The 12,597-nt window shown below is 39.6% G+C and overlaps 1 protein-coding gene across 1 annotated transcript in view; it reads right to left on the bottom strand.

Annotated features, from left to right (window-relative positions):
• Positions 1 to 12,597, bottom strand: part of LOC129009738 (mitochondrial adenyl nucleotide antiporter SLC25A24) — a 57,139-nt gene that overhangs the window by 39,745 nt on the left and 4,797 nt on the right. Inside the window, exon 2 of the mRNA XM_054443228.2 lies at positions 3,670 to 3,796. Within this exon, the coding sequence (XP_054299203.1) occupies positions 3,670 to 3,796 (127 nt within the window). The remainder of the gene's footprint in view (positions 1 to 3,669; positions 3,797 to 12,597) is intronic.

Genomic DNA, 12,597 nt, shown 5'->3' with positions numbered 1-12,597 from the left:
ACTTGCTTAAATGCCTATCCCAACATCAATACTAAAAATGTAACAAATACATTAAACAAATAAACATAGATTTTTTAAAATTCAGTAATTATAACAGCCTTATATATAAATAATATTCCTCCAAAGAGATTGACTTCTCAAGTGGCCTTACCAAGTAATGTAATTAAGAAGTAGCAGAATTAAGATCCAAATCAAGATATTCTAACTCCAAGATAAATTCAATTAAAGTAGGATCTATTCATTTAAAAAGTACCTATTTCTACATTTTTAATAAATTACTAGACATTTACTATGCAAAACATCATATATGACTGAGTTAAAGAGAAGTAGTAAATGAGGAAATGGAGCTAAAGCACAGACTATTCTTTTAAAAATCTGGCAGTAAAAGGCCAGGCACAGTGGCTCACACCTGTAATCCCAGCACTTTGGGAGGCCAAGGCGGGGTGGATCACCTGAGGTCAGCAGTTAGAGACCAGCGTGGCCAACATGGTGAAACCCCGTCTCTACTAAAAATAGAAAAATTAGCCGGGCATGGTGGCAAGTGCCTGTAATCCCAGCTACTTGGGAGGCTAAGAGAGGAAAATTGCTTGAAGCCAGGAGGCAGAGGTTGCAGTGAGCTGAGATCATGCCACTGCACCCCAGCCTGGGTGACCCAGTGAGACTCTGTCTCAAAAATAAATAAATAAAAATAAAAATCTGGCAGTAAAAATAAGGGAGCAAGGATAAAAGAACAACAAAAGACAGAAAATTTTTAATACTAGGGAAATTACAGCATGTCTGTAGACAGAAGGAGAACAATCACAAGACAGGAAGAGAAAATAGAAAATAAAATAGAAGCAATAAATGTAAGCACTGCTGTATTTCCTTCCAGCAGCTCACAGGCTCATGAGAATCCTAAGACTACTGTACATGAAAAAGAATGAAACAAAACAAAGTAAGAGAGGGTCTGGTGCTAAAGCAGCATAAACAGCTGACTTCTCCAGAAAAAGAGGAAGACCAAAATTACTGTTAGTGGTGAAAGGATAGACTTTCTTGGAGAAAGGACCCTGGAGAGATGACAGGATTCTGAGAGAATCCTCCTGGGGAGAGGGAAGGAGCAGCGTGAGAATCTGGACCATGTAAGGATAGTGAGAGGCAGCATCTGTTAGCAAAGAAATTATGCAAATACCCTTCTGAATATTCTCCTTTAGAACTGCACTCTTAAAGAGACATGGTAAATTCTCATTATTCACAGTAATCATCTTCCATAAAGTTCTATATTCATTGCAAACACTGAATTAGCAAACACCAAACCATTGTTCCTACAGGAAAAACAGGGTTAGGTTCCTGTGAGCCTCTGATTACAACACTTTCATCAACTGATTAATACATAACCTTGTCTTATGTCTGTTTCTGTTTGAAGGCACCTCATTTAATGTGTGCTGTTCATTCACTAACATTGAATTTGGGGCAAAGCTTATCAAATGCATATATTTTCTCCATAAGGCATGCCATGGCTTTCTCGCACTTAGGAACACTAGACAGCACTTCAGCACTACCTTTGCAGAACATTTTAAAAAGGAAATTACCAACAAAAATACAAAAATGCAAAAACTGGCACAAAATAGATCTTGAAAGGGATACTTGCTAGTTAATAGTATGAGAGCTGAAACAAGAAGGCAGAGTGTTGTCTTATTCTACTAGCTAGGAATGTACATGCTGAGCAACTCAAGTTTTTCACTGCTCTGTGCATGTCCATTAATGCCTGGGAAAGTACTGTGAGTATATATTTTGGGGTTACTTTGGGGATAAATTTTATTGAGTAGGCAAATTTGCAAATACAGAATCTCCAAATAATGAGGATCAACTGTATATGTTTTGCATTAGGGAAGTCTGAAAAATAAAAATATGAACCTATAATGCCACATTGTTTTAAAATATACAAACATGGGAAATTAAGGAAACATTGTGTAGATTTCCTACAAATATACCATCAAAATTTCATCTTTAATTATTGCCTATGGTTCATTTAGAATTTTATAAAATGAACAATTGATATGTACACAACTTATGTACTGGGATAATTGACCTCTGATTATCTGGCAATTGATCTTAAGGTAGCTCCATCTCTCAGCTACTGCCTGCCATAACAGCACACAGACAATCTGACCTGCAAGACAATCTGAACTGCAGAGGGTCGATGTTGGAATGAAAGTTTGCAGAGAAGAAAGAAAGCTGAGTTTTGCTAGAAGACTGGACTAAGGCTAGACTTAGGGGCATATATTGTAAGGCTTATGGGCAACAAATGTTCCAATAGTACTACTTTCCAACCCAAACTCAGCTCTTCCTGGCTGAGAGTCACAGATGTGAATAATCTTCAAAACCATTTAGAGTTTAGTTTGTTTGTTTGAAGGAACTTGCTTTGAATTAAACTTTAATATTCAGTGTAAATCAGGGGACGGCAAACTACAACCCTCAAGCCAAATAAGGTGTATTAACTATCTTTGTAAATAAAGTTTTATTGGAAATCAGTCATCCCCATTCATTTACATATTATCCATGGCTGCTTTTGAGGTACAGCAGCAGAGACAAGTAGCTACAACTGAGACCACATGACTCACAAAGCTAAAATATTTATTAACTGGACTTCTGGACAAAAAAGTTTGCTGATCTCAGACATGAACCACATTTCCTCTCAATCTATTTGTTTAACCTGTTTCTTTAATAACAAGTCTGTAAATGAAATGACCCTGACTATTCACAAGTAGGGAGGGGTTTGGTGCTGCATTATAATTTTTATAAATTCTCTCTTCCTGCTAAAGGTTACCTCTAGTGATGAGGGCTTCAAGACCCTATTTCCAATTAGAATTAGATAAGGTCTTCAGAGTAGGGCCCCCAAGATGGGACTAGTGGCTTTATAAGAAGAGGAAAAGAGATCTGAGGTAGCACATTTGCTCTGTGATGCCTGCTAGCATGTTATGACATAGTAAGAGGCCCTCACCAGATTCGGCTCCTCAACTTTGAACTTCCCAGCCTCCAGAACTATAAGAAATAAATTTCATTTCTTCATAAATTACCCAGTCTGTGGTATTCCATTACAGCAACAGAAAACAGATTAAGACAAACTCCAACCTATTAATTGAAATATAGAAGTCATAATCTTAACCAGAAGGTACACACTTAAATGTTTATATGCTATTTTTCCCTAATTTCCAGGATCAGAGAGTATCTTCTCTAAATTAATTCTTCCAAAAATACTAACAAATGCAAGACAATCTGAAAGTTTTTTAAATTTTAGACTACACAACAGTCATTCTTGTATACAAATAAAAAGAAATCTCACTTTACCCAGAGGACAAGAAAATATAATTATTATTTTTAACCTACAGGTTTAACTCAAATCAGCATAATGTTCCATAGCTAACATTTACAACAGGCCCTGCCCACAGTTTTTAATTCAGCAATGTAATTCATTACATTTCAAAGTAATGAAAAAGAAAAGCTATCTATAAGTTTTCTTCACTAAATAATATAAACTCTACATAAAAATCACATTACTAAAAAAAAGTATTAACACAAATAATAATTATCATCTAAAACCAGAGAGATTAAATAAGCATCCTTTTAGACTCTTGAAAGCATGATAAATGCTTCTTCATAGCTGGTGATAAATACAAAAGAAAGACACACCATCATTATTTTTGTCTAAACTCTTAAATGCCAATTTCATTTTCTTCTCATGGTCTTTAAGGTACTTCATAAATTCTTCAAAATCCAGCTTCCCATCTTTGTTGACATCTCCAGTAGTAAAAATTTTCTATAAAAAAAAATTAGAGAGAAGTTATTGCCAATATGGGCTGATGCACTAAATTATTTCTCCACATATTTCAAGCAGATTAGCTGTTTTCCTAAAAGACTATAGTACCTATTTTTGGCCAGATGTATCATCATTCATTATCACAAAGATCTATAATAAAAGTAGTTCTACTGCTGCAAAAAGATTCCGGGTCTTGTGTTAAATTTTCAATCAGAAAAATGATGCATTGATTTTTATAAAACATGACATTTTTAAAGCTAATCTAACCACGCCCTAAATTTCTTGACATGTACTTTATAAACCCCAAGATAGAAGACAAACACTTGACCTACCACAGGATTTAAAATATTGCAGCACTTCGGGAAGCTGATGGGGAAGGATTGCTTGAGGTCAGGATTCAAGACCAGACTGGACAACATAGTGAGACCTCATCTCCATAAAAATTTTTAGATGTGTTGGTGCATGCCTGTAAATACTAGCTACTTGGAGGCTGAGGTAGGAGGATCACTTGAGCCCAGGAATTTGAGGTTACAGTGAGCAATATTGCACCACTGCATTCTAACCTGGTGACAGAGCAAGACTCTGTCTCTAAAAAAGAAAGAAAGAAGAAAGCCTAAAATAGTGTTTTCCCCTTTGATTTCAAAAATTAAATAATCTTTTACTAAGGATGATCCATATAAAAAGCTGTCATAGCAAACTGTAAGCCCTCTCCTACCACCACCCAAAATATAACCTATCTACCTATTATGACACTCACAGTCACCCACTCAAAGCTTACAAATTCTACTGTTCTGATGGTCATGCTCTTCTGGGTACATAATGCCAAGTTGGGCCAGGCACAGTGGCTCATGCCTATAATCCCAGCACTTTGGGAGGCTGAGGCGGGCGGATCACCTGAGGTCGGGAGCTCAAGACCAGCCTGACCAACACGGAGAACCCCCATCTCTACTAAAAATACAAAATTAGCTGGGCATGGTGGTGCATGCCTGTAATCCCAGCTACTTGGGAGGCTGAGGCAAAAGAATCACTTGAACCTGGGAGATGGAGGTTGCTGTGAGCCGAGATCGCACCATTGCACACCAGCCTAGGCAATAAGAGTGAAACTCTATCTCAAAACAAAAAAAAAAAGTTTAAAAAATAATGCCACATTGTGACTGGATGGTTTCATGGTCATGGTCAGATCTCCAACCTCCAGACTTAGAGAGACAGATCTGAAACTTGTGAGCTGCAACTAAAGCTGCACTTAGAGAAACACTTATGGTTTAAAATGCATAATTAGAAAAGAAGAAAGACTGGAAATCGGTGACCCATCATTGAGGCTTATCTCAATCTCAAGAAATTATTTTAAAATTAAGCAAAAAAGAAGTTGAAGGAAATAAAGAGCAAAAAGTAATGAGAAAGAAAACACACCATTGGGAGGATTAACAAAGCCAAAAGATGGGTCTTTGAAAAGACTAATAAAATTGATAAACTCCTAAAACTGGCAAATAACCAATGTCAGAAAGTAAAGATGGAAACTACTAGACACTATAGACATTAATGATATTATGAACAGCTTTATATCAAAAATACGAAAGTGAGATAACAAATGCCTACAAAAACAACTTATTAAAAACTGACATAAGACAGCAGAAATTCTGAGTAGCCCTATACTCAGATTTTAAAGAAATTTAAAGTGTAATTTGAAAACATTTCCATGAAGAAAAATCAAGGCCCCCATGGTTTTAACAATAATGTCTATGAAACTTTAAGAAAAAAACACCAATTTTCCAGAGAACTGAAAGGGTGGGAACATTTTCCAACCCATTTTATGGGGTGGGTATACACTTGATTCTAAAACCTAACAGGGACATCACAAAAAAAGGAAAATTACAAGCCATGTCAACTACTGAAAAAGATGCAAAACTCCTGTATAAAATATTAGCAAATCAAATCTAATAATACACAAAATGGATAAGACATTTATATATATATATATTCATGTATATATACATTCATGCACTGTATACATTTCAGTCAATGATAGACCATATATATGACAGTGGTTTAGTAAGATTATAGTACCATATTTTCACCATGGAATACTACACAGCCATAAAAAAGAATAAAATCATGTCCTCGGCAGCAACATGCATGCAGCTGAAGGCCATTATCCTAAGCGAATTAATGCAGAAATAGAAAACCAAACACCACAAGTTCTCACATACACATGGGAGCAAAACATGGGGTGCACATGGATATAAAGATGGGAAAAGCAGAAACTGGGGACTACAAGAACGGGGAGGGAATGGACAAGGGTTGAAAAATTATCCATTGGGTACTATGCTCACTACCTGGGTGACAGGGTTCAATTGTACCCCAAACCTCAGCATCACACAATATACCCTTGTAACAAATGTGCACATACCCCCCAAATCTCAACTAAAAGTTGAAAAAAATTACCATATTTTTACTGCACCTTTTCTATGTTTAGATACACAAATACTTAGTGTGTTATAACTGCCTACAGTATTCAGTACAGTAACCTGCCATAATCAAGAGAAAAATGTCACAGCATTCTGTGGCGCCATTTATGTACTGAAGTTTCATCTAAGAGGTTTATATTTTGGCCAATGGAATTATCAGCGAACAAGAATAGTCACTGACCAAAAGGGGCTTGCTGCCCGATGAACTAGAAGTCAATACTATAATACCAGGTTTTGAGAAAAGAAAACCTTTTTATTGCAAGATGACCCACAAGAAGACAGGAGTCCAGCTCAAATCTGTCTCCCTGTGCTGGCTTTAGGGTAGTTATTAGAAAAGGTTTGGGGGCGGATTCTGGGATTAGTGGGTGATTGGTGGAAGGAAATGGGGACGTCTCCCAAGTCCTTAGGCATGCATAGCTACCTCTTCATGCTACCTCACGGACCATGTGTGAAAATCTGGGAGAAGTTAGTATAAAATATGTGGTGGAAATTTGGGCTGTAACATCACCAAGTTAGTTCTGTGCAGACTTGAGTTGGCCATATTCATTCCAACTAGTTTTAGCCGGTTTTGTGTTATCTTATAAGTGGAGAGATTTTCAGTGTTTCAGCAAGTTGCTTCTTTTTTAATCTGTCATCCTGAAAACAAGATTTTCTCTTAGTCATTGGTTCCTTTCACTCTTTGGGGCCACACTTTTCACTAACATTTTGGAAGTAACAAGTTAAAGGACATCTCTGACCCTATTTTTGAACAGTTTTTTTTAACCCATATTTCTGCAGCATTTCTTATGGTAAATCAAGAGTTAGGATTGTCTAATGAGTCTGACTTAACAATACAATAGTCCTCCCTTATCCACAGTTTCACTTTCCACAGTTTCAGTTACCTGCGGTCAATCATGGTCTGAACTATTAAATGGAAAACTCCAGAAACCAACAACTCATAAGTTTTAAGTTGCACACCATTCTGAGTAGCATGATAAAATCTCAACATTCTGTGCCATCCTGCCCAGGAGGTGAATGTCCTTTTGTCCAGCATATCCACACTATAGATGCTACTTGCCTGTTAGTCACTTAGTAGCCGAACCAGTTAACAGATCAAAAATATATAGTCTATGGCCGGGCGCACAGTGGCTCACGCCTGTAATCCCAGCACTTTGGGAGGCCAAGGTGGGCGGATCACTTGAGGTCAGAAGTACGAGACCAGTCTGGCCAACTTGGTGAAATCCCGTTTCTACTAAAATTTAAAACAATTAGCCAGGAGTGGTGGCACACACCTGTAGTCCCAGCTACTCTGGAGGTTGAGGCACAAGAATTGCTTGAACCCGGTAGACAGAGATTGCAGTGAGCCAAGACTGCACCCCTGCACTCAGCCTGGGTGACAGAGTGAGACTCCATCTCAAAAAAAAAAGAGCTAAAGCTAATTAAAGATAAAGTAAAAAAAATACTAAAATATACATATATATATGTATATATACAGAGAGTATATATAGGGTTCAATATTACCCACAGTTTCAGGTATTCAGTGGGGGTCTTGGAAAATATGACCTGCAGATAAAAGGGGACTACTATAATATGAAAGACTAGGAATGGATTCCCCTTTAAATTTTCCTGTATGTTCCTTGTAGAAATAAAAGACCAATCAAATGAGAAAAGTAAAATCTACTTGGCCTGAGCTTGCTATAGCAAGGGAGTCAGACACCCTCACTTGCGTATTGACAGAGATTCAAAGGCAGGCACAGGAGTGGGAAAGCTTTACAGTGGGAAAAAGGGAAGGCTTCAGGCGTTTCCTGATTGGGGGCTGCTGGCCCGGGGAAGCTGTAGGAGGGCTCATTAGAAACGGGGCATCCTATTTGATTAGTAGGTGGTGCATATTTAGCTTTCTCTGGTTCGTCCTAAGTTGGAAGTGAAGAAAAAAATTAGGGGGGCTGTCGGTTATTAATCAAATTCTGACCATTTGGGGCTGTTATAGCAGTTATTGCATAGCTTTGTGTATTGTCTCTAGAGATAGCAACCTGACTTCCTATAAGTCTGACATAACAGGCTGGTTTCCTGGTCTATTTATTTTAGATAAAGGGCTGGTTTTCTGGGCAGACTGTTGCAAATTTTGAGTCAAAGTTCTATTTTTATTTATGGTCTGACCATTATCTCTTCGTATATTTAGTTTCTCAACTTCCACAGGAAAAAACAAAACAATATATTGTTCAAAAACAGACTATTTTCACAATAAAAAGTTATTGCTTTTGTATCTTAACATGACAATGTAAGTACCATTTCTTTTTTTTTTTTTTTTTAATCAGTTGAGTTTTGTCTATATAAACAAATTTTCCTACTGGGGAGGTGGAGACGTGTGGGAAGAGACCTCATATCAAAACCTCCTAGCGACGTGACTGCCACTTGAGGAAAAGTCACAATGGTGCTCCTCTGAAACAGAATGTTCTGTGTGGTTGGTGCAGAATTCTCTGGGGATACCCCTCCCTTGGGTTTTGACATGTGAACCCTCATCAGTCACCACTAGGTACACAAAGCCTCCTTGCCAAAAATGCAAGACAGATCTACAAACCTTTTGTTTCAATAAGGAAGAAATGTGTTTCAAAAGATTCGACTTGATGGCGTAACCCAGAATTTCTTATGAAAGGCTAGTTTGTATCAAATAAACAAATACAAGTTACACTTGCAAATCTAAATATAAGAGTGTCTTTAAACACATATGAAGAACACTTAACTTTTTTTTTTCTTTCTTTTTCTTTTTGAGATGGAGTCTCACTCTGTCGCCCAGGTTGGAGTGCAATGACGCAATCTCAGCTTGCTGCAACCTCTGCCTCCCAGGCTCAAGTGATTGTCCTGCCTCAGCCTCCTGGGACTACACACACCCACCACCATACCCAGTTAATTTTTGTATTTTTAGTAGAGATGGGGTTTTACCATATTGGCCAGGCTGGTCTTGAACTCCTGGCCCCAAGTGATCCACCTGCCTTGGCCTCCCAAAGTGCTGGAATTACAGGCATGAGCCACTGCACCTGAACAAGAACACTTAACTTTAAAAGGAGAAACACTGTTTTTTTCTAGGAACTAAAAATCCAGATAAGCCTTGCAGAAATAACATTTTGGACTGAATTGGTCCACAGAAAGTATACAGTCCAGGCCTCTGATACAACAGACGAGGATACCAGGGTACAGGGCTTGGAATATAGAATGTGCTCAAACTAGAACTGACCCATGACTGAATGGATGCTTCAATATTCCGAAAGTTCACGTGGCTAATAGAGTTTTACTAAATTTTAACATGACAGAACTCAACTGACAGTTTTTTTGGCACAAAGTACCAATTATCCAAAACAAATTCAATAGTCCGCATGCTCATGGATCTCCCAGTCTACCGGGTCAAACATCCAAAGAGCAAATATACTTATAAAGTAATTATTATATACAATAATAAATTCCAAATGAAAAATGACTTGGAAATACTGCAATAGGAGTATGTACGAAGCATAACATGCTGAGAAGGAGCCTGTAGGTTAGCCTGCTGGGGAACAGAAGGGTTAGCCTAAGCTCGGTACTGATAACTAGGGTCTATTAATTAAGGCATATTATGAGGAAACCTCAGCACTAGCGAAACCCAAGAGTAAAAGCCACTTACACTGCCCCCTTCCAGCAACAGAAACCGAAACATAACATCAGAAAATTTCCAATCACCACCCCACTCCCAAATACACGTAGAGTGATTGTCCCAGTTCTCTGAACTGGGGAGGGCACATCTTTGGCCTAGACGCCCCTCTGGGTGACTAATGACAGGTGAGCACATTGAACAAGGTGACTCCTAAGACAAGGCTGTATGTAGCCAACATCTTGAGAGCAATCTGAAGTTGGAGATTTTACTACAGCCAGGGAGAAAACGGAGAAAAATACTTGAGAAATGTGTTAGCTGTGTTGTGTTATTCTTAATAAACAGTAACGCTGGTCAACCACCTGAACACTGCAGTGGGCCCAGGTCAAGCTTGACAACATGTAAATTTTGCCCTCTCTGCCCAACGCCTCTCCAGGGCTCCCAGCCCCAACGTCTCTCTGATCACAGCCCCAGTGAGACCCACCTTCGCTTCCTCTAGAGATTGAATGGCCCCTATATCCTGCAGGCCTTCCTGAAGCTCAAAAATGTCCAAGGTCCCATCCTCGTTATAGTCCAGGTACCAAAAGAGATCTCCGTAGAGGGAGTCCATTGAGGATGTCTTCCTCGCAGCTCCGCGGCCTGAGTGAGCTCCAGGGGGGTAGAAGTGCGACGGACCAACGGGATCTCTGCCCACCACACGTCCCGTGGGAAGAGGCCTAAGACAGCATCCTCCTCAGGGGAGCCAAACACAAAGCACCTTCATCGGTTAAAGCTCTGGAGGGAGAGGGCTCATCCTAACGGCTTCAGCGCAAAGGCGCGAGCGCGCAGGACCTGGGACCTGCGTGGGACCGTACTCGGGGCTGCGCTGGGAGACCGCGGAGTTCCTGCCGCACTCACGTCTGATCAGCAGCCCCGGCTCCCACTCCAGGAAGAGTCCAGTCGGGGCAACTCACGCCCCTTTCCCCAGAAACTTCCAGGGAGAACCCAGCACAGGGCCATCTAAAAGTATAGCTTCTCTTTCGGAGAGAAGTAGGTCGGGAATGTTGGGACATGGGCTATCGCAGCATAAGTGACTGGCGGTGGCGGCCAGCCAACATTTAAAAAAAATTGTTTGGCTGCACCTGTCTAGGAATCCTTCTTTTTAAAAATCTTTATAATGATTTTTTAAAATAAAATAATTTTATTGTCGATTCAGGGGTTACACCATCAGCTTGTTACAAGGGTATACTGTGTGATACTGGGGTTTGAGCTTCTGAAGGTGCCATCACCCAGGTTGTGAACAAAGTACCCAGTAGGAAGTTTTCCAGCCCTTGCCCTCCTCCCTCCCTCCCTCCTTTTGGAGTCCCTAGTGTCTACTGTTCCCATCTTTATGCCCCATTTACCCAAGGTTTAGCTCTTCCTATAAGTGAGAACACAGTATTTGTTTTTCTGTTTCTACAATAATTCATTTAAGTTATTGGCTTCCAGCTGCATTCATGTTGCTGCAAAGGACATGACTTTGCTCCTTTTTTATGGCTGCATAGTATTCCATGGTGTGTATGTACCCCATTTTCTTTATCCAATCTGCTGCTGATGGGTACCTACATTGTGTTGTAGGAATCCTTTTCTAAGGTTGCAGCACTGGAGAATTGCTGTAATAAAGACTAGGAATTGAATGAAAATCTGCCCACATGGGACCTTTCTTCTGTGACACCTCCCCTCACAGTTTTTTATCTTTTATCTTCATCCAACCACTACAATGGCTCCAGGGCAAGCCTATCCTTCAGCTGTTAGTGGCTGGATTGGAAAGATGATCTCAAAATAGGCAAAAGTTCAGTGATCTTGGGTCCCAGAGAGAAGTTAGGAGATACTCATAAATACTATCTAGGGCTTCCTCTTAATCCTTACCCTCTGGAACCACGGAGGGCCCTGGATTCCCCAGACAAACATCTGTGCTCCCTCATCCTGCACCACTGGAAATATGGAGGTGCAGTTTCACAATAAAAACTCTCCACTTTTTATGTAATTTATTTTCCTAAATATGGAGATTGGGTACCCTAAAAAGTTGAATATTAAAATTTAAAAAGAAAATTTAATTTAGCCATTATCTGTAAGCTCTTGCTCTACACCACCCATCATGTCAGATACTGGGGACATAAACGGACCATCACATGTCCTTGAAATACTCATAGGTTTCCCTCTGGGAGGAGGTTGCACCATGGTTAGTCAAAAAAACTACTGTACGCTTCTCAATAAACATTTTCCCCCAGAGCTGTTGAGCAGTGGCAAATGTCTAATGCTGTTTCACAAGATGTGCTGTGGCCCAATCAAGAATGAATTCTTTCAGAAAGAGAATTTTATGGTCCACAGGGAATGGTCCTTCCCTGTGCAACACAGAGAATGCAGGTAGTGGCAAAGAGCCACAGAAGGCAGACAGCCAGGCAGAGAATGAGCCTCGGGTTAGAGTCTACAGGACCAAGCAGAAAAGACAGAAGTCATGGCCAGGGTGATAAGGAAAACAGACTGACAGCATTTAACAGAATTGACAGGAAAGAACAAACCAGAGTTGAGAGTTTCATCTAATAAAAAGCAGGTATTTTTGTTGAATAGCTCTTTCTGCTTTTTGAAATTACCCTGTTCATTATTTGCTTATTATTTTTTATTCCCCACGCACCTACACACACAGACAGACCTGCTTACTATAGGGAGGGTTTTGAGAATACAATGAAGAATGCTGTCAGTGTTGTTCACTACTA

The sequence above is a fragment of the Pongo pygmaeus genome, chromosome 1 (genome assembly GCF_028885625.2).
Source record: "Pongo pygmaeus isolate AG05252 chromosome 1, NHGRI_mPonPyg2-v2.0_pri, whole genome shotgun sequence".
In the NCBI taxonomy this organism is placed as follows: Eukaryota; Metazoa; Chordata; class Mammalia; order Primates; family Hominidae; genus Pongo; species Pongo pygmaeus.
The sequence above is the reverse complement of the archived record's forward strand: the minus strand, read 5'-3'. Positions and strand labels throughout refer to the sequence as shown.